This window comes from Marmota marmota, unplaced genomic scaffold, assembly GCF_001458135.2.
Source record: "Marmota marmota marmota unplaced genomic scaffold, marMar, whole genome shotgun sequence".
In the NCBI taxonomy this organism is placed as follows: Eukaryota; Metazoa; Chordata; class Mammalia; order Rodentia; family Sciuridae; genus Marmota; species Marmota marmota.
Window position 1 is genome coordinate 6616663 of NW_026000241.1, and position 21200 is coordinate 6637862.

At 54.1% G+C, this 21200-nt stretch overlaps 1 protein-coding gene and 2 long non-coding RNA genes across 9 annotated transcripts in view; 1 reads left to right on the top strand and 2 right to left on the bottom strand.

The window, feature by feature from the left end:
- The window catches only part of LOC125613826, a 13355-nt gene extending 8835 nt beyond the window's left edge, over positions 1-4520 (bottom strand). Inside the window, exons 1-2 of the long non-coding RNA XR_007344421.1 lie at positions 4389-4520; positions 2294-2298 (exon numbers count right to left, since the gene is read on the bottom strand). This is a non-coding gene — a long non-coding RNA (uncharacterized LOC125613826). The remainder of the gene's footprint in view (positions 1-2293; positions 2299-4388) is intronic.
- Pgpep1 (pyroglutamyl-peptidase I) overlaps positions 1-19540 on the top strand; it is a 22288-nt gene extending 2748 nt beyond the window's left edge. For 5 of the 7 annotated variants that reach the window (XM_015489262.2, XM_048795466.1, XM_015489264.2 and 2 more), the window contains 4 exons: positions 161-213; positions 13553-13669; positions 16356-16588; positions 17564-19540. In XM_015489262.2, the coding sequence (XP_015344748.2) occupies positions 161-213; positions 13553-13669; positions 16356-16588; positions 17564-17756 (596 nt within the window). In that variant the 3' untranslated portion in view covers positions 17757-19540. Of the gene's footprint in view, positions 1-160; positions 214-10024; positions 10221-13552; positions 13670-16355; positions 16589-17563 lie in introns of those variants that run through there. The other 2 variants (XM_048795471.1, XM_048795467.1) reach the window with 2 other exon arrangements.
- An 836-nt stretch (positions 19541-20376) lies between these two features.
- LOC125613824 overlaps positions 20377-21200 on the bottom strand; it is a 1399-nt gene continuing 575 nt past the window's right edge. Inside the window, exon 2 of the long non-coding RNA XR_007344419.1 lies at positions 20377-21148. This is a non-coding gene — a long non-coding RNA (uncharacterized LOC125613824). The remainder of the gene's footprint in view (positions 21149-21200) is intronic.

Genomic DNA, 21200 nt, shown 5'->3' on the forward strand with positions numbered 1-21200 from the left:
GGGGGGGGGGGGGGGGGGGGACGTGAAGACAGGACTCCTGGACTTCGTTTGAAAGCACACAGGCAGAGGAGGGGGACGCTGAGCTGGGATTCAAAAGAAGTCCTGGGACAGGCTGGGAAGGACGGCTCTACGGTAACTCGTTGCTCTTACTATTTTTCAGGGTTCGGCCCTTTTGGGGAACACACTGTGAACGCCAGCTGGATTGCAGTCCAGGTAACTCAGATCCCGAGGGGAGGAGTCGGGCCTGGAGCTGGGCTCCTCCAGAAATACTTGGCCCTGAAGAAAGTCTCCTTCGAAATATTCAAGGCTGATACACACACCTCACTGAGTCCCCGCCGCCGCTTACATTCGTTGAATGTGCCTTTTTCTGCCCGGCTCTCTTGAATTCTCTCAATTCCCCCTGCAAAGTAGTTGCAGTTATTCTTGTGGCCACTTTATGGATGTAGAAACTGAGGCCTGGGGAAGAGATCAAGGGAGTTATCTGAGGTCACACAACGAGGAAACAGGAGTGGCACGGCTTCAGAAGTCCCCCCATGCTCTGGCTGGGAGCTACATACTGGGTCCTGGGGGGTCGTGGCACGGATGTCAAGGTTACCTGTTTCCACAGCGCAGGTGCATAAGTGGGACTGGGCCCCTCTTTACCTAGGAAGCATCCATATAGGGAACCTTCATCTCTTTTTATCAAAAATCGTCTGCATTTACTCAGACAAACGGGGATTCTGGTTGGTCTCCAGATGGCCAACCTGAGGAGGCCCTGGTGTTTGGTCAGGTGTCTCCAAGGTTTGGGAGACCAGATGGGGACATGGTTGGGGGAGGTGTCTTAAACCTGTAGGAGAGGGTACAATGACCCTTACTGTCACCTTCCAGTAATTGGGAATGGAAAAAAAATCTGCCTAGTGGAGGCAGGGAGGGGGGTGTCTTCCCTGGTGTCCCGAGCAGGGTGCCAGCCTGCAGAATTGTCCTCATTTCTGTGCCATATGGGGCGTTTGGAGGCAGCTCGGGAACAATGACTAGAGAGAAAGGGAGACATGTTTCCCCCTTATATAAATCAGCCCATTAGCTGCCTGATTTAAAGTGTTCCATGCTTCTCAGCCCAGACTCCTGGATTTGGAGAGAAATCCAAATGGAACTCTCAGGGTGTTGATCCCCAGCTGCCTCCTCCCCACTATTTTATCACCCCCTACTCAAGACCTCAGAGTCTTGGCTGCTTCCCCCCTTGTTTTCCCACCCCACTCTGCAAGCAGGATGGAGGGCCAGGGTCCCGGGACCCTGCAGATGGGAGCGTGTCCGAGGCCCGTCTTGCGCACCCGCTCCCCGGAGCCCCAGACAAAAAGAAACAGCGTGTTTCTGAAGACTTGTGTGTCTGGCTTTGTACAAGTTTCAGACAGGAGCCTTCACGGGGCTGAGTGGACACAAAGCCGAGTGTCTGAATTCCTGGGCCCCAGACACTGCGATCTGCATCTAAATAGAAGAAAAATCAATTAAACAATCTTTGGAAATCCCTCTGAGCTTCGGGGCTCCTGGTGGAGGCTGGCAGCTTTTCATCCTGTGGCCCTGGGGGAAAGACCCTTTCTGCTCGGTTCCTCGTCTCTCCAGACCTGAACTTTTCATGTGCCACTTTGTTCCTGAAGTTTATGAAATAAGGAGGTTCTCCTCCATTCCCCGGATTAAAAGATGCTGGTCTTCTCAGATCTGGTTGCTTCCCTTTAAAAACATACAGACTGGAGGCACTTGTCTGTAGGATCAGTGAAGTCTTATGTATATGCACCCCTGAGTCTGGATCAAGATCTAGAACATTCTGTCGTTCTTCCATGTTTGCTCCAAGAAGCCCCTTGTATCCCTTCCCGGCTGTGCCCCACAGCCCAGGTATTAAGCCCTCTGCTGACTTGCTGGCTGCTTGGTGGGTTTTGCTGATTTAGAACTTGGCACCATTAGTGACCTGTGGCTGCTCGGGATCTGTGAGACGTGTCCCCAGGGTGGCTTGCAGCTGGCGTGGGTTCTTTTCCATTGCCCTGGATGAAGGCAGATTTGCCTGTTACAAAAGGTGACACCTTGCTTGGATGGCCAGCTCCATCCTTCAAGAAGATAAGCCTTGGGCTGTTCTTGGTGTCCACAGCAGCTGCAGGCAGGCGACAGTGGACGTGTGTCCCCCTGCACCTGAAGGTGCCAGCTGCCCTTGCTTCGTGTCCTCACTGAATTTTCAGAAGCCCAAGAGGCCCTGAGTGGAAGGAGCACCCCCCCACACACAGGCTGCCGGCTTTGGCTCCCCGCTGCACCCTTTCTCTCTCCTGACTCTTCCTTCTTCATGCTCTTGGGGGAGGGGGGCTGCACCCCACTGAGAGTGAACTGTTTCCACCAGCCTCTTTGGGAAGTGGGAGTTGGGGGGAAGCTCCCGGTTTAATATTTCCCCAGGATGGTGGCTGACCCCAGTGCGGGGGATGGGACCCAGGAGCGCTCAGCCTCGGAGCTACTTTTTTTTTTTGAGACGGGTCCAAGTTGTCAGACTGGCCCCAAACTTGTGATCCTCCTGCCTCAGCCTCCCCAGGGGCTGAGATACACCCCTCCCTCTCCCCAGCACCTCCTGCAGGAGGGCCTGTGCCCTTCACGTGTCCCTGCTCCCCTAGACATGGGGTGATGGGCTGGGACACCGGCTGCCTGTCTCTGGGGAGGCTCAGGTGGGTGTGGAGGGCCAGGGAGCGCTAGGCTGGGGCTGTCTGTAGCATTCCTTGCCTGAGCGGGTCACAGAACGTGGTGACATCCCGGGACAATTACTGCCACAGTGAGTCTAGACAGACCTGCTAAGGATATTACCAGCGAACAAAGAGGGTCTTTGTCGTGGGGTCAAGGGAATCGGTCAGGCGCGGCGTGCGGCGGGGTCCTGTCAGGTAGACGGGGGCCCCAGCCCAAGCCCCAGCCCAAGCCCGGGCCGCTGCCGAGGATTGCGGGACTCCGGGTGCGCTGCACCCCGCCTCCCCAGGAGACCTGTCCTGCCGGGTTGGAAGAGGATGCGTCCAGAGGCAAAGAATTTATCCAGATCTTCCCCGTGGAGCCACGCGAAGACCCCGGGGCTCTCCCCCTTTTGAACAATGCGCATGAGAAGATGCTGGGGACAGGGACGAGCCACTCACTCGGAGCGCCCCTCACCCGTCACTCCCCAGCCTGCACCAGAGGGAGTGCCATCCTAAGCAGGGTTACCATATGTGACATTTTTTTACTATCCTGGGTTCTTTTTTGGTCTTGGTGCTGGGAATGGAACGCGGGACCTCTCACAGGCTAGACAAGCGCTCTACCCCCAGCCCCACCCCAGCCCTTTTTATTTTTTGAGACAGGGTCTCAGGGACTAAGTTGCTGAGGCTGGCCTTGAACTTTCCATCCTCCTGCCTCACCCTCCCAAACTGCTGGTAGGACCGGCATGCATCACCACAGGGCTTGATGCTGGGTCTCTCTCTCTTTTTTTTTTTTTAATTTATTTTTTGTTTGTAACTGGACAAGATATCTTTATTTCATTTATTTATTTTTATGTGGTGCTGAGGATCGAACCCAGGGCCTCCCATATGCTAGGCAAGCGCTCTACCACTGAGCCACAATCCCAGCCCCTTGATGGTGATTTTCTTAGATGAGACTTTCCCTCCTACTTGGGGGTGGCCATGGGTGGGATCCAGAGACATGAGGAGCAAATATTAGGCCAGGAAGACGACTCTCTCCATGGCTCCTTTGCCAGGCTACCTCATTTTCTGCCTCAAATCATCAAAGCGAGTCAGGGGTCATGGTGTGTGTCTGTAATCCCAGCAGCTCTGGAGGCTAAGGCAGGAGGATTGCAGGTTCGAGGCCAGCCTCACTAATATAGTGAGGCAGTAAGCAACCTAGCAAGACCCTGTCTCAAAATTTAAAAAATAAAAATAAAAAGAGTTGGGGATGTGGCTCAGGGATTAAGTGATTAAGGACCCTTGGGTTCAATCACTGGCACCAAAAAAAAAAAAAAGAAAAAGAAAAATTAATGTGGGTGAGTCCACAGGTGCTTGGGAAACATCTCACAGTGGCCTCACAGTGGCGATGATATTCAGGGGGTGAAGTCATGGGGCATGTCGTGCCCACTCCTTGGAAGGAAGAGAGGTCACGAGAGGATGGGTAGGAAGGTCTGGCTTCCTGAGCTGGGCATCTGGCCTCAGCAGGTCATATGTCCTGGTGGCTCCGGGAAGATTTGCAGAGTTGGTTACCTTCAAGTCCCCTGTACCCTGTCAGTCAGTGTGGTGCCACTAAATCGAGCCACGGGCTGGCTGGGCTTGCAGGTGGCCAGGCCATGGGCAGCACGCTTGGCGAAGGGACAGGTCCCCAACTGAAGCTCTGAACTCGTAAAAGTGGTTTTTAAAGTCCTCGGCCTGGGACACGGATCCTGTTCATTCCTGTCTCCTAACAATGCTTTGCATTGCCAGAAAGTTCCACCAGGGCCACAGGAGAGCAGAAAGGATGGAGGCAGGGGAGGACAGGGTCATGGTTGACAGGATTTAGGGACAGCAAGAACAAACCTGGTAGATGATTGACCCGGGCTCTGGCTGGTGGCGCTTCAGGGAGCTGGAGGGAGAGTCTTTGTGTTGGTTCCTTTTCTTTTTCTTTTTTGCAAGTCAGGTTATAACTGTTTTCTCACTCTGATGAAAATCAGAGAAACATTTATAAACTTGTCACCATGTCACTCTTCCTAACAGGGACCTGAAGTTGTGCCTCTCATCTGGGAGCAGAGCTCCGTCCTGGCTTCCCCAAACGTTAATCTTTTATTACATTTGCTCTTTCTCTTTAAAAAGAATTTTTCTCTGAGTCACAGAAGGGTCACTGCTGACATGCCACCCCGTGCCCCTAAGCAATTCATAGTGAATGCCCTAAAAGGGTCCTGATCAGGCTCAGACTTATTTAATGTCAGTGCAGCTCTGAACTCTGCAGCCTGTTTTCGGATCTTGCCAACTGTCCTAGGAGTGCCTTCCACAGGGAGAACCTTCCAGATCACGTCTCTCCTCCCTCAGCCCCTCTGTTCTGCACACTCTCTCCCTCTTCCCTGCTGTCTCGGGTGTTGACATGTGTGGTGAGAAGCGCCCAGTCACTGTGTGAACTGTCTCTGCTGCAGGTTTGTCACTGTTTCCTCACAATTAGCCTCAGGCCTCAGGCGCTGCATTTCTGGGTGAGAATTCCATTTCTGGGTGTGACCTTGGTGGGTCCTATCAGGAGACACCAGCTGTGACTGTGTCTTGTCACTGGTGCCTTTGATCTCATCCTCTGACTTGAGGTGGGATCTGCTGGATTTCTCCCTGAAAAGTTCCCCTGTTGTCCTTTGTGACCACAAAGTATCCCATGACACTGTGGGGCACTCCTGGAGTCTTGGGAGGCTGAGGCAGGAGGCCAGGCTGGGCAAAAAAATATATATATATAGATATTAAAAATTTAAAAATGACTTGTTTTCTAAGGAGTATCTTGAAAATATTTTGGGGGGCCAGAGGGCAAGAGGGAAGTGCTATAAAATAATTTTTAAATATACATTAAAAGAATGTACATATATATATCATGTACAGGGCAAATATTTAAAAATTAGGTGGTTTTATATATCTTTTTTTGGAGGGGTGAGGCTGTTGCTGTGGCTGAGGCTGGCTTTGAACTCGAGATCTTCCTGCCTCAGCCTCCCGGCCCCTGGGATTACAGGCATGGGCCACCGTGTCCGGTCTTGCTACTTTTCTTCAATCCAGGTTTCCGTCCTGATTTTAAAAACAGCACCTGTCGCCTGGGACTCAAGACATGACCTTGAGCTCCTTGAGGGGAAGGGCAGGAATCAGGTGTGGAGGAGAGGGGCTGTGGGTGGGTTTACTTTCTGATCTTGGGAAGGCTGACTTGGTTCAAACGTCAAACTCAACCCCAGCTACACAGGAGGCTGAAGAGAGGATCGCAGGTTCCAGACCTAACACAGGGGGACCCTGTCTCAAGATTAAAAAAAAAGGAGGGGGGGTCTGGGGATGTGTCTCAGCGGTAGAGCTCCCTGGGTTCAATCCCCAGAACTGCCACAAGGAGAAGGAGCCCAAGTGCCAAGTGAGTTTCTGCAGAGACGGACAGCCCGTGCCGCTGCCCGCGGCCGTTCCTTCGTTGTCCAGAAGGTGGCGCCCTCTCACTGCTCACACCTGGAGATTCCTCCAGGTTACTACAGAGAAACTGCTCCCCCTCCCCGCCCAGGATGGGCCCCAGGGCCTTTTGCATTCCAGGCCAGCTTTCTAGCACTGAGCTGCCTCTCCAGCCCCCCACCTTTTTTTTTTCAGTTGCAGTTAGACACAATACCTTTATTTTATTTGCTTATTTTTATGTGGTGCTGGGGATCAAGCCCAGTGCCTCACCCATGCTAGGCAAGTGCTCTGCCACTGAGCCCCGGCCCCGGCCCTCCAGCCCTTTTTATTTTTTATTTGAGACAGGGTCTCCCTGTGTTTCCCAGGTTGGCCTTGAACTTGCAGACCTACTGCCTCAGCCTCCCAAGAGGTGGAAATACAGACATCCACCACCATGGTGCACATTTGATTTATTTTTAAGAGAGAGAAGAGATCAGTGGGTCTCTGTCTTAATGTATTTTCTGTTGCTGTAACACAATATCACAGACTGAATACATTATAAAGAAAAGAGGTTAATTTTGGTTCATGGTTCTCCTCCAAGGCTGAGAGGTCTTATCAATAAGGGTGGTCTTCTTGCTGGTAGAATTCTGAGGCCACAGCAGGGCATCACATGGCAAGAGACAGGTAGCAGAGGGGGGAATCCAACCACACATAGCTCTTAGGGCAGTCCCACTTGGTAAATGACCCATTAATCCATTAGTCACATGAGTGAATTAACCCATTCAGTAGAGTAGAGCCCAAGTTGCTTTTTATTCTTTCAGGGTTGAGGATTGAACCCAGGGGTGTTCTACCACTAAGCTACCTTAAGTTTTGTTGTTGTTTTTTTTTTTTTAATTTTGAGGCAGGTTCTCACTATGTGGCCTAGGCTAACCTTAAACCTGTGATCCTTCTGCTTCAGTCTCCTGAGTAGCTGGGATTCCAACAATATTTCTTGATAACAAATATGTACTAATCTTGCAGGACAGTGATGCCGCTTCTTGGCATTTGTGCCACACACATGGGTGTGAGAAATTTGCACAAGTACATTTACTGCAGCATGGCGTGCAGTTGAAGAAAAGTGGAAGTCACTTAAGTGTTCCAACATAAGAAAATGGTTGAATCCATAAGAGCCAGTTTCTGAGGTGGAATATCATGCAGCAGACAGTGTAGACATGCAGATGGATCTCTGAAACAGACTGTAGAGTGGAGAAAATAATTACTGAAGTTTGTAATTGATGTGAAAATAAATTCGGCAATGCCCACAAATAAGGGGGCACAAATAAGTGTACTGTTCTGAGTAGGTTGATGAATCTTTTGTTGCCCTACTTGATCCCACCTGGAATGTGAATCAGCTTTTTGCCCAATGTATCCACGGTGTATATGCTACCCACCCATTGGTCATTTTGTAGCCATCTGAGTCACCAGATGGCCTGCCCTGGTACCATTGTGCTTGTGTGATCCTTATTAACTTAATAGTGCTCCCAAAGCATAAGAGTAGTGATTCTGAGAATTCAGATATGACATACAGAAGCTGTAAGTGCTGCCTGAAGTGGAAAGATGAGAGTTCGCTCATAAGTAAAGAAGAAATCAGATATTGAGCTTGCTCTGATCTATGGAAAGAATGACTTTTCTGCCCTTTAAATTGTAGAGAAGGAAAAAGAAACTCGTGCCAGTTCTGGTGCAGAAGTTATGGCCACAGTGTGTGCTATATATTTAGTTAAAATAGGAAAGGAGGCCAAGAGCAGCGGCACATGCCTGTGATCCCAGCTACTTGGGAGGCTGAGGGAGGAGGATTACAAATTTGAGGCCAACCTGGGCAAATGAGTGAGATTCTGTCTCAAAATAAAAAAGGGCTGGGGGTGTGGCTCAGTGGTAGAGGCTGCCTAGTATGTGCCAGGCCCTGAGTTCTATCCTTGGCACTGGAGGGGGGGATGGAAAAGGAATTAAGTGCTTAGTTAAGATGGAATTGGGTATTATCGGAGATTTTGGCATCCACAGGGGTCCTTGGAACATATCCTTGTAGATTAGGAGGGCAGGGCTTGGGGTGTGGCTCAAGTGGTAGCCTGCTCACCTGGCATGCGTGCGGCCTGGGTTCAATCCTCAGCACCACATACAAACAAAGATGTTGTGTCCGCCAAGAACTGAAAAATAAATATTGAAATTCTCTCTCTCTCTCTTAAAAAAAAAAAAAAGATAAAGGGTCGCCATACTGTGATTAATTGGATAGTTGTGCATGAGTTAGAAGGGGGGTCTTAAAGGATCACCTCTGGAGTGTGGTGATAGGGCCCAGGGTGGGGTGGGGATGAGGGGACCATACAATCTGTCAGGCTCTTAAGAAATTTGGCAACTGTCTAATTCTCAGCCTGTTTCTATTGATCATTTTTTCTCCTTATTGGAGTTTTTGTTTTGTTTTTTGGGGGGAATCAGGGGTGGAACTCAGGGTCACTCGACCACTGAGCCATGTCCCCAGCCCTATTTTGCATTTTATTTAGAGACAGGGTCTCACTGAGTTGCTTAGTGCCTCGCCATTGCTGAGGCTGGCTTTGAACTCACGATCCTCCTGCCTCAGCCTCCAGAGCTGCTGGGATGACAGGCGCGCGCCACCGCGCCTGGTGCCTAGTGAGTTCTGATTTGCTGCCAGGCACTGTGAGCTTCTCCTTGCCACATGCTGGGTACTCTTGGATTTCCTGTGACCACCTCTGAGCTTCTGTCTGGAAGACAGCTGAGGTACTTGGAAACGACCTCACCCTTTTTGGGTTTGTTAGCAGGACCAGAACAGCCTTCGTTCCTGGGCTCCTACACACACACACACACACACATACACACACCCCTTCAGCAAGAGGTTCTCTCTCTGGCTGTACAGACACAACTGCAGTTGTCCCCTAGTGTCTGAGGGCTGATCCCAAGGCCCCTGGGATCCCAGAGCCCAGAGTGCTCAGGTGCCTTCTATGAAATGCTGTGACCTTTCCGTGAGTGGATGAGGTCATCTCTAGATGTCAGATACCGTGTTAGCTTTCTGTCTCTAGAGCAAATACTGAGGTCATCAGCTTCTAAAGGGAAAAGGTTTACTTTGGCTCCCAGTTCGGAGGGTTCAGTCCAGGATTGATGAGCCCCCTGCCTTTGGGCCTTGGTGACACAGGCCGTTTGGGCAGGAGCAGAGCAGGGCTTGAGCAGGGCTTGAGCCGAGCTGCTTACCTCACCATGCCCAGAGGGCCAAGGAGAGAGAGGGGGCCCCGCCTCTTAGAGGTTCTGCCAGCTCCAATGGCATCACCCTGTTTTTCTCCCTTTGGTACCAGCGATTGAACCCAGGGGCGCTTCACCACTGAGCCACCTCCCCAGCCCTTTTTTGTGTTTTATTTAGAGACAGGGTCTCACTGAGTCGCTGCGGGCCTCGCTGAGTTGCTGAGGCTGGCTTTGAACTCACAATCCTCCTGCCTCAGCCTCCCGAGCTGCTGGGATGACAAGTGTGTGCCACAGCACCCAGCTAGCACCAGGGTTTAATACCTGGGTCCCTGGAAGACAATCATCCAAACCATAGTGAATACCTAACCCAACGGCGTGCTCTGTAAACAGGTGCTCCACTATATTGTCTCGGGAGGCCTGACGAGAAGAATATAAATTTATATATTTTGTCTGTTTTTTTTTTTCCCCCTAGATATTCCAGACAAGAGGGTTCATCTGATTGCTGTACCTTAGCCAGAGTGGCTTTCATTTTTGTTTTTTTCTTGACTTGCTGGGGATGGAACCCAGGGCCTCATGCAGGCCAAGCACATGCTGTACCACTGAGCCACACCCCAGTCCCCAGGTTTTCTTAAAGGAAGCCCACTGGTGTGTTAAAACCCCGAGCTAGCTTGGATCTAGGTACTTGCCCTTCGTTTCTGTTATTTTTTTCTCTCTGTGCAGTGGGCACTACTGTTAACCACATTTACAAATGAGAGCACTGAGGCACAGAGAGGGCGAGCAACTTGTCCAGCAACACCCAGCCGATCAGTGGGGGAAGGAAGGAACCAAGTTGATCATCTACTCTATAGAGGCCATGCCCCTTATTGCTACCCTCTGCCAACCTTGCCGTTAAGAACTGTTTCTTCTTCCTCTTCTTAAATTGAGGTGAGATTCACATAACATAAAATTAGTCATCATTTTGACGGTTGGGGTGAAGCTTAGGATCAGAGCACGTGTCTAGCCTAGCATGTACGTGACCCTGGGCTCAATCCCCAGTACTGCAAAAAACAGGTAGGTAGCATACAATGCATCAGCACTTGGCATATTCATCCAATAGCATAACCATCACCTTATCTTTTCCAGAACATTCCATTACCCCATCCCAAATAGCCATCACTTGCTACTCCCACCCCCAGCCCTTGGCAGCCACTGCTCTGCCTTCTGTCTATGGATGTCTGTTCTGCCCATTTCTATGAGTGGAACTGGACGTGCTGTTTCCTGTGCTGACTGGCTTCTTTACTCAGGATGGTCTTGGAGGTTCATCCAGCTCTATTCCTATTCATGGCTGCATAATGTTCCACCAGGTTAACAGGCCGCATTTCATTTATCCTCCCTCTGTTGACGGGCATTTGGGTTGTTTCTACCATTTGACGATTGTGAACGGTCAGAAGCTCACTTTAAATGTGGCAAAGGATGAAATGGAGAGCGAGGTCGCAGCCAGCCCCTACTTACAGTTGAGGCAGGTAAGGCTCCTGCAGGAGGTCTGGGGACATGCCCAGGGCCACACAGTCCTGTTGCCATCAGTCCAAACTTGAGCCACGAGGTTCCTCAGCCGCATAGCAAGCACTTGCTGTGTGAGGGAGCCTTCCCACGGGAAGGGACTGGGAGAGTGGCAAGGGGCCTGAGACTCAGGAAGGGCTTCCCCGGAGGCAGCAAGCTGGGGCGGGGCATGCAGCAGTGTCACAGGTGTGGGGAGAGGCAGGGCCCTGGCCAGGAGGGCCTTGTGGCTGCAGGGGTGCCAGAGGCAGGGGGCAGAGGGAGAGCAGGACGGGGAGATGACAGGAGCGCCCCCTGCAGGCACCAGGGCCACCGCGGGGAGTTGCAATTTAATTTGGGACAAGGCTGGAGCTGGGAAGGAATGTGATGTCATCTACTTCTTCATCACCATCACCATCATCACCATGTTGTGCGGTGGGTGCTGGGGTGGCCCCGGCTCCCTCCCCGCGTGCGCAGCCCGCGCTCAGTGCCTCCCCATCCTCGAGCGATTCTGGATCCCCCGGAGCAGGGCCGGGGCTGCACGGGGTTGGGGTTGTTGGTGGCCATGGTGGGGTCTAGGTCTCCAAATCCCTTTGCCACAGAAAACTTGGGTGCATCTGAGAAACCTCGGAGAAGGGTCTCTGTGTGGCCGGCGGCCTCGCCCGCTGTGTGGCAGTGCAGCTGGTGACTTCTGATGACAAGAAGGGTCCTACCGCAGGAGGCTGGACACCAGCTTGGACCCGCCGCTGGCAGGAGAGCTGTGCACACAGGGTGGACCCGCGTTTCCTCTTTGGGACTTGGATCTTGCCGAGGTTGGGACATGGTTGTAGTGTGTCCCCAGGTTCACGGGTTGGAGGCTTGGTCCTGGGTGTGGCCTGTGGAGGGCAGGGGCGGGGGTTTAGCAGGCACAAGGCCCTGGCTTCCACCCCAGTACCGGAAAAAAAAAAAAAAAGAGAGAGAGAGAGAGTTGGTGGGACGGTAAGAGGAGGGGCCCAGTGGGGAGGGTGGGCCGCCCGGCTCGCTCCCTGCACAAGGAGCCCAGGCAGTTTCAGGGACCCTGGCTGGTCCTCCAGAGAAGGGTGAGCCGAACCAGGCCAGTGGCTCAGGCCTGTCATCCCTGCTACTTGGGAGGCCGAGGCAGGAGGATCTCAGTCCAAGTCCAGCCTGGGCAACTAGTGAGCCCTGGTCTCAAATCATATAAGGGCTGGGAATGGAGCTTGGTGGTAGAGCCCCCCCGGGTTTGAGCCTGACCCCTAACTGCCGTCTGGTGTCCTGCTTTGCCGTGTAACCTCCCCCTCTCTCACCTGCTTCTACCCCTGAGATCCCCACCAGAGCTCAGCCAAAGCCTGAGCCAGGACCTCAAGCTTCACAACAGTGAGCTAAATAAACCCCCTTTCTTATAAAGTAACCCAGCCTCAGGCATTTTGTTATAGTAATAGAAAATGGACTAATACAGATCTTCTCTGGGCTAATGGTCCCCTGTCATGACGCTGGGCGGCGGCAGTCCTGGATCCCAGCCAGCCCTGTATCACGGGGATCAAGCCACACTACAGTGCACAGTGTGGCTAAGCTGGTGCACAGCAGGTGAGGCAGGCCCCATGCGGCTATCAGGATGTCACCCCACTGCAAGCAGCTGTGGTGGGAGCAGGCACGGGAATCAGGGTTTGATGGTGTAGAAAGCAGTGGAGGCAGGGAGGCCCAAGACTGCAGCTGCAGGCACCACACCTGCTCCGTCTCTCGATCCTCAAACTCTTTTGGGAGAGTGGGTACCAGGGATTAAACTCAAGGGCACTCAACCACTGAGCCACCTCCCCAGACCTATTTTGTATTTTATCTAGAGACAGGATCTCACTGAGTTGCTTAGCGCCTCGCTAAATTGCTAAGGCTGGCTTTGAACTCGTGATCCTCCTGTCTCAGCCTCTGGGATTACAGGCATGCACCACCAGGCCTGGCCTCAAACTCTTTTTTTGTTCTGAGGCAGAGTCTTGCTAAGTTACTTAGTGTCTAAATTTCTGCGCCTAACCTTGAACTTCAGGTCCTTCTGCCTCAGCCTCCCCAGGCCCTGGGATTACAGGCATACACACTGTGCCTGGTGATCCCTGTGACCTTTTCATCGCAAGCCTGAGATGATTGGAAGCTCCCTAAAGAGTGGAGTCCATCTGCAAATGTACATTTTGAGAACTTGCTCCTTACCACGCACCAAGTCTAAAAATAATTTTTATCCAGAACAACAAAGGGGGACTGGGGATGTAGCTCAGGGGTGGAGCATTTCCCTAGCATATGTGAAGCCCTGGGTTCCATCCCCTGAACCAAAACAGCAACAACAATAAAACCATATTAGTAATGGCAACTAACATTATTTGAACACTTAAAATGTGCCTGGCATTGCTTGGAACTGTGTCAATTGGCCCATTTAATTCTTAACAACTCCCCTGCAAGGGAAGGACTTTATTACTCCCATTTTACAGATTTGGAAACTGAGGCTCAGAGAGGTTAAGCATCTTGCCTAAGGTCACACAGGCGAGGTTCAAACCCAGGAGCCTGGCTCCAACGACAATCATGCCACCTTCCTTGGAGATGTGGTGACAGAGGGGAGGAGCAGCCATGGGACACAAAACATGTCTCTGCCTGTTCCACGGGAGCGGTCAGGGCAGTTGCCTGTGTCCTGAGGACAAACAAGGCTGTCCCCAGGAGCGCATTCTCCTTGCTGGTATCACGAGCCTCCCTCTGTTCTCCTCCAGGAGCTGGAGAAGCTGGGTCTTGGTGACAGCGTGGACCTGCACGTGTACGAGATTCCGGTTGAGTACAAAACGGTGCAGAGGCTCATCCCCGCCCTGTGGGAGAAGCACAGTCCCCAGGTGAGGAGGGCGGGGCTTCCCGGGGCTCCACCACACCCAGGGACGCTGTGTGGCCCGCCTCCTTCCATCATGGCCAGTGCCAGAGCCCCCGCCTCAAAAGGGACCTGCTTTTCTGGTCTCTGTGAGGGAGGAGCGCTGTCTTTAGGACCTCACAGCCTGGTTCTGTCCCTCAGTGAGGATTTGGGTTTGGTTACAAGTGACCTTCAGGAGCTGCGGGGTCAGGTCGTGCAGCTCAGTGGCAGGGCAGGTGCCCGCGTGCACAGCCCTGGTTCACCCCCAGGACCCCCCAAAATAGAAAGCCGGGCAGGTGGCACACCCGGAGGCTGAGGCAGGAGGATCACAAGTTCAAGGTCAGCCTCGGCAACTTACAAAACCCTATTTTAAAATAAAAAAAAATTAAGAGGGCTGAGGCCGTGGCTCGGGGGTTAAGACCCCAGGCTTCAATGTCCAGCACCAAAAAAACCCATAAATGACAGAGTGCCCAAGCCCCTCTCGACGTGATTTGAACAGAAAAGCGTGTGTGCTTCAGGGGAGGTCGATTCGTGTCCCGCAGCGCTGTCCGCATCCTGCTGGCCTCAGCTGCGCTCTGCTCTGCGCTGGGAAGCGCCTCTGGGGGTACAGGTGGCGGCAGCTGGGTGACCTCGCATTTTAGCCCCTGGACAGGAAGAGAACCGTCCCCCCAGTATTTCCCCAAGGTCCACGGTTGATCCTGATTGGCTAGCTGGGGTCACGTGCTGGCCCTTGAGCCAATCACTGTGCTGGAGGAGGAGAGGCCTACTCTGATTTGCCAAGCCTGGGTCACGTGTCCACTCCCGCAGCCGAGGGTGACCTCGGCTCTCTCCAGACCACCTGGGGCGGGAAAGAAGTCCAGGGGGCAGCAGTCCTGGCCTCCCATCACGGGTTGTGCGGCCCAGCCAGGATGGTGAGCGGAGCCTAGCTGGCTGGTGCTGGTGGGAAGTGGGGTCCTAGGCCTCCTGTCGTCCCTCGTGCCTCCTTTAGGGGCTCCAGAGCGGGCCAGAGGGTCTTCCTTTTTAATTTGTTTATTTATTTATTTATCTATTTATTTATTTTTGTTGCCAATGCTGGAATGGAACCCAGGCATCCCAAAATCTAGGCCATTGCTGTACCACTGAGCCACGCTTTCAGCCCTTTTTTTATTTTTTGAGTCAGGGGAAGTTGTGGAGGCTGGCCTTGAACTTGGCAATCCTCCTGCCTCAGCCTCCGAGTCTCTGGGATTGCAGATGAGCGCCACTGTACCTGGCAGGCATCTCCCTTTCCAAGGAGGCCTCTTCACTGGTCTCAGGTGGAATTTTTTTTGTCTTGGAGAGGGGGTCCTGGAAGCTTGTGGACCAGGGGTTCCATAGATGCTTTCCCCTCCTGTTACATTTAGGTAATCTTCTTCATCCAGTTTAACAAATAAAAGCAAGTTACAGTCACATGTTTCTGTGTTGCTTAATGTGGGGATATATTTTAAGAGATGGGTCAGGTGATTTTGTCACTGTGTAAACATCCTGGAGTGCACGTCTGTATCCCAGGTGGCGTGGGTGGCCTTCCCACGGCCTTTTTTTGTTTTTTATTTATTTTTTTTTTTGTGGTGCTGGGACTGGACCCTGGACCTCCTGTGTGCTAGGCAAGTGCCGAGTCCCTGAGCCACACCCCCATCCTTTAGGGGAAAAGTTACTGGTGAGATATTTTACAGTCTTTTGTGCCGGTTTTCCGTACTTGGACTACATTTTCCACAAAGGACACAGTTCAATCTTGAGTCATACATATCCCGTGCCCAGAAGGCACTTGTGGCCATGGGTAGCTACCAGAAGAAACAGCAGGTTCTTCAGCCTAAACTTTATTTTATGAATTATTCATTTTATTTTATTTTATTCTTTTCAGCCTACATTTTAGTTTTTGTGGCACCGAGGATAGACCCTGCTGCACCTCTGAGCTATATCCCTGGCCCTGTTTTAGTTGATTAGAGACAGAGTCTTGTTAAGTTGTCAAGGCTGGCCTCAAACTTGCGATCCTCTAGCCTCAGCCTCCTGAGTCTCTGGGGCTACATCTGGCATTATTAGCCTCATGGCTGGGGAATTTTGGGTCATTTGTGGAGCTGTTCTGTTCCTACTGGGCATACTTGTTTCTGGGCTTTTTCTTGCTTTCATTTTCTTTGGGGTTTGGGGGGTTTTGGGGGAGGTGGCACCCAGATTTGAATCTCACTTTTCTAAACAACCCAAATTTAAGTGTAAAATAAAGTTAGTTATAAAGAGAAAGTGACCGTCTTCCTCACATCTTGGATACCTTTCAGACTAGATGCCTGGAAGCTATGCCTTGCCTTTTGCACTTGGCAACAGGTCTTGAGGATTATTCTATTTAAAACTGCCTTGGGCATTTTAACAGCTGCATAATGTTTCATTGTTTATTTATCCTCCACTCAGTAATGGCTAATTAGGTTGTTTGCAATGTTTGTAAGGGCACACAAAGCAGCCATAAGTACCCTTGAGTGTTCATTCCCTTGCATGTTTTGCTTGGTAACCTTTTCTGTGAGAGTGACTGCAGGGTCTATTCCAGCAGCAAGAAGTCAGGAGCCATGTACCCCAGGCAGAGCGGGGGTGGGGGGGTTTGCTGTTCTCTTTGGCCCGGGGTCACCCCCAGTCCCGCGGCCAGGCTATGTTAAGCCCTACCCATTTATCTGCAGCTGGTGGTGCATGTGGGGGTATCGGGCATGGCGACCACAGTCACACTGGAGAAATGTGGACACAACAAGGGCTACAAGGGACTGGACAACTGCCGCTTCTGTCCTGGCTCTCAGTGCTGCGTGGAGGACGGGCCTGAGAGCATCGACTCCATCATTGACATGGATGCTGTGTGCAAGAGGGTCACCACGCTGGGTCTGGATGTGACAGTGACCATCTCACAGGATGCCGGCAGGTAGGGCGCTGGGGGCCCTGTGGTGGGTGTGAGGGGGTCTCCCTGGCTGGCTGAGGCTGGTACTGGCAAGCCCAGTCTGTCGGCTTTGGCCTTTTTGGATGGGGCACTCAACACACACGAAGCACAGAACTAGTTGCCACTGTCGGCCTCTGAGTTGGAGGGTTGATGCTGCACATGTCTGTGCACGGGTGCGTGTGTGCTGACCGGTGCTTTTCCTGGTCATCATTCCAGGATAACGATGACCCCATAGTAACTCCCTTGTATCAGATATTCTAAGTCTTCTAAAGAGGACTTGAAGACCCCGGGAGGACGTGTGAAGGTTTTGTGCAAATACTACCCACTCTGTGGAGGGTCTTGAGAATCCCTGGGCGGTGTTATACATGGGGCTTGGACCAGGTCTAGGACTTCATCTGGCTTTGCTTTGTTTTCACGTGGGTAGGGCACATCACAAGCATCTCCCTGGGAATCCCCTTCCCCAGTTTCCATTTGGAGGCAGCCAACATGCATCTCAGCGGGTTCTCCGTCACCCCCACCCCCACCCCGCTCTGCTGCTTTCCTTGTGGACGACTTCATAGTATTCCACTGGGCGGGAGAACCCAAGTCCCTCAAGCCCCCTCCGTCAGTTTTTCTGCTTTTTTACGTAACCGTGAAGGTCCTTGTTTTTGCTCTCCTGAACCCTCGTGCGGATGTTTCCCAAGAGGAGATTCTCGAACCTGGAAATGCCAGGTTGAAAAGTCCACACGGTTACAATTTCACTAGCCCGTCCACTCGCCTTCCCTGGGGGACAACCCTGCCCACTTCTCTCTACTTGGAGTAGCCGGGTTTTCCGTGCTTGCCCGTTGGGGAGGGGGCAGTGGTCTCCCATTTGGCAGATCGCTGTGTGCCCGGGGCGTCTTCCCGCAGGTCGCATGCTCGGCCACCTGCGTGTTGACGGGCTGACCTGGTTTGTCCTTCCTCCCGTGTCCTGTGGGTCAGGTACCTGTGTGACTTCACCTACTACACCTCCCTGTACCAGAGCCACGGCCGGTCGGCCTTCGTCCACGTGCCCCCGCTGGGCAAGCCCTACAATGCCGACCAGCTGGGCAGGGCGCTGCGGGCCATCATCGAGGAGATGCTGGACCTCCTGGAGCAGTCAGAAGAGAAAATCAACTACTGCCACAAACACTGAGAGCCGCAGGCCTCCCAAGACCTCCTCCCGTTGGGCCCCAAGAGGGACGTCCTCCCTCAGGAGCCTGGCCAGGAAGACAAGCCGTCGTCCCGGGTCACCCAGCTCCTCTCTCTCTGCAGAAGCTCCGGTGGACTTGAAGCAGAGGCTGGGACTTCTCCTGTTCCCCTGTGCACTGGGGGACACAGCCGCCACAGCCAGGAGGTCAACCGGTGGGCCCAGACGTCCAGAGAATCTTGGTCAGGTGGCCCGTGCTCTGTGACCTCCAGCCGGGCCGCCTGCTCATCTGCCTTCCACGTCTGTGGGTGGAGGAGAGCGAGCCCCTGGCCCCTGGCTGGTTTGTCTCAAATTTAAGTCTCATGAAGAGTCTCAGCCGAAAACTGTCCCCAAAGCTTGGGTGGCCCCAGATGAGACTGCCCTGGGATGTGGCTGGTTTTCTTTTCTCTTTTTGAGGACAGTCGTGTGAGCTGGGAGCCGAGAGCGATTGCTAACCCTTGGCTCAGCCGAGGACAGATGGGCCTTTTCTTTTTCCCAGGGTGTGGCCTCTTTGGCCTCTGGCCTCCAAAACTGGACTTAACTCTTGTCTTTGTGTTGGGACAACAGTGGCCAGGCCACAGTGCAGCCACAGGGGCCTGGTCCCTTGACACCAGAGCCGTGTGCCCGTGGGACAGCTGCTCTGAGCCGCTGGGGATCCTTTGACACCTAAAGTAGCCACTGCCTCGCTGGGCATCTGGGCTTGGGGCCTGGAGCTGGCGTCCTGGAGTGTCCCCGCGTGTCCCTGCAGGGGCTGGCGGGCCCCGGTGGGCTTCATGTGAGTGGTCTCTGGGATGTCCCCAGGACTCGGGAGTCACTCTACCTCGCTCCCTGCCCACTCTGAACTTGGCGGCCTCCCTCAGCAGGTGGCTCCGCTCAGCCCGACCATGAGGCCTGTCAGGAGAGAGCGTCCTCCTGTAGCAGTGCCACCAAGGGAGGAGGACGGCGTCTGGGGAACCATCGGCTTTTCTCTGGGGACGAGGTTTCCCTGTTGCCCTGGGAAGGCGCGCGCTGGACCCTGTCCCTGGATGAGTCCTGCTTGTGTCCGGCTGGGTGGGCCTTCTGACTCCCTTCCCCTTCCCTCCCGTTCCCAGGTCGGTGGGGCCTCGCGGACCTGCCGCATGGTCGTGTGGCCATCTGGGACCTGGCGCTGGTCCTCTGGGACCTGGCGCTGGTCCTCTGGGACCTGGCGCTGGTCTTGGCCACAGTGTCCTGAGCCCTGGCTCTCCCTGGGAGGCCAGCAGCATGGTTGTGTGACCCGGCTCTGCTCTGGGCAGCGGGCTGGACTGTGGCTGGCAGGTTAAGGTGATTGGGACCCTGCCGCCTCCATGCCAGCCCTGGCTCTGTTGGGCACTGTCCCCCAAGACCCCAGCCTGAGCACGGGGTCTGTGGAGAGCCACGTGCTCGGCCGGCTTCTGTGGCAGAAGAACATGGGGCTCTCGGGACGTGGGGCCCTGGGATCTCATTCAGACCGACCCCAAGCTCTGTCCGTCGGGCCATCTCTGTCCCCCAGAGGCCCCAGCGTGACGGGGAGGGAGGGGCCGTCCTGGGCTCTCTGGGCACCTGCCCAGAGGTTTCCATGTCTGGTCCCCGTCCCTCCCTGTGTTTCTGGTCCTGTGTGGCTCCGCCCCTCAGAGGTGTGACGTCCGGCACGTCGCTGTCCTGCCTTCCTCAGGAGCTGCCCCTGCCATGCGCAGCGCGGGGCGGCTCTCACGTCATCAGATGCCATTAAACCCGTCACTCACGTCCTGCCAGCTTTTATTTCCTCAGGGGTTGACGTTTTGTGACATTTCTGTTGGGTGGAACTCATCGCTCGCTCCATGGTCTGTCTGTCTGTCTGTCTGTCTGTGTTGGTGGGTCTTGGCCTAAAAACGTCCCTGTGTGAGAAGGGAGGACCGAGTCTCCCTGTCCCCCCTCATCTTCAGACCCGGGGAGCTGGCAGACGGTCGGTCTGAGGTGGGGAAGGCGGTGACAGTGTTCATGGTGGAGAGTCAGGCTGGGGACGTGGCGGACAGCTGGGGGAGGAGGGAGGTGACATTGGGCAGGTCTGTGGGAAGCAGCCGGGGAGCCCCTGGGGTGCTGAGGAGGGGACGGTGAGCAGGCATGGACCTGATGATGGCTCCTTTTTCACAGATGCCACAGCCTGTGACCTCTGTGTCTCCTGCAGCCCTGGGGGCCTGGGGAGGAGGTGGGTGGCGTGTGCAGGGCTGTAGCCTGAGAAGGAAGTGAGACTGGGGGGTGGGAGGGGAGAAGGGCAAGGGGAAGTCTGACCAGTGGACTGAGCTTGGGGTCACCTGGTGACAACTGGCGACCTGCCGGGTCAAGGACTGGAGCACACAAGGTCCCCGAGGCCACTCACGCAGGGCTGGCCAGGGGAAGGAGGGCTGAGTCATGAATTCCCAGTCAGTGACAGATTTTTTAAGAAAATGTCATGTTGTGCCAGGCACGGGGTGGCACGAGCTTGTGATTCCAGTAACTCAGGAAGCTGAGGCAGGAGGATCACAAGTTCAAGGCTGGCCTCAGCAGCTTAGTGAGGCCCTTAGCAACTTGGCAAGACCCTGTCTCAAAAAGGGCTGGGGATGTGGCTCAGTGGTTAAGGCCACCGGGTTCAATCTCCAGGACCAAAAAAACAAAAAGAAAATAAAGGGAAAATGTCACATTGCAATAGTTTCATCGAAGGGAAATCCCCTGCTCTCTTCTTTGCTGGCGTGGAAACGTCTAGAACAGCCAGGGTCTGCTCCGAGGCAGGGGGGCTGTTTGTCCTAGGAGCAGGGCCACCTGGTGTGTGGCTCTGGCGCCTGCGCCCCACCCTGGGGGCCAGGGCTGGAGGGGCTGCAGGAGATCCAGCCCCACACCCCCTCTCCTGGCAGCCTGTCTAGACTGTTGACCTTTGACCTCCCCGCCCCCTCACAGCGTCTGCACCCAGAAGTCGGGACAAAGCTCCTTTCTTCTCTGTGGCCTCAGCCTCTGCCCCAGACTATGGGGCAGCCTCCGGAGGCGGCCTCGGGCACCAATGGCCTCACAGACAGACTCGGGCGCCCCGAGTGGCCGGGGACAGTGAAAGGGCTTTGTCTCCTTCTCCAGGTGCAAATCCTCACTGCCGCCTGCGGGGGCTGGGGGGGGGGAGCGTGTTTGCCGTGGGGAAGTTGGGGACCCCCCAAGACCCTCGGCACGGGGCTCCTGGGGGCAGGCCTGGTCGATGTCCCTGTCTGCAGGGCTCAGGCCTGGGGGGTGCTGAATGCCCTCGCCCAGACGTCCCCATCCCGGTGGCCTGTGTCTGGGCTGGTTGTCACACACTGTCTGGGCCATCTGAGGACCTTGGAGGCGCAGCCCAGCCCCCTCCTGTCCTCTCCCCCTCCCCCCTCCCCCACTTCCCCTGACCCTTTCTCCTGTTCGCCCAGCCGACCACTACCA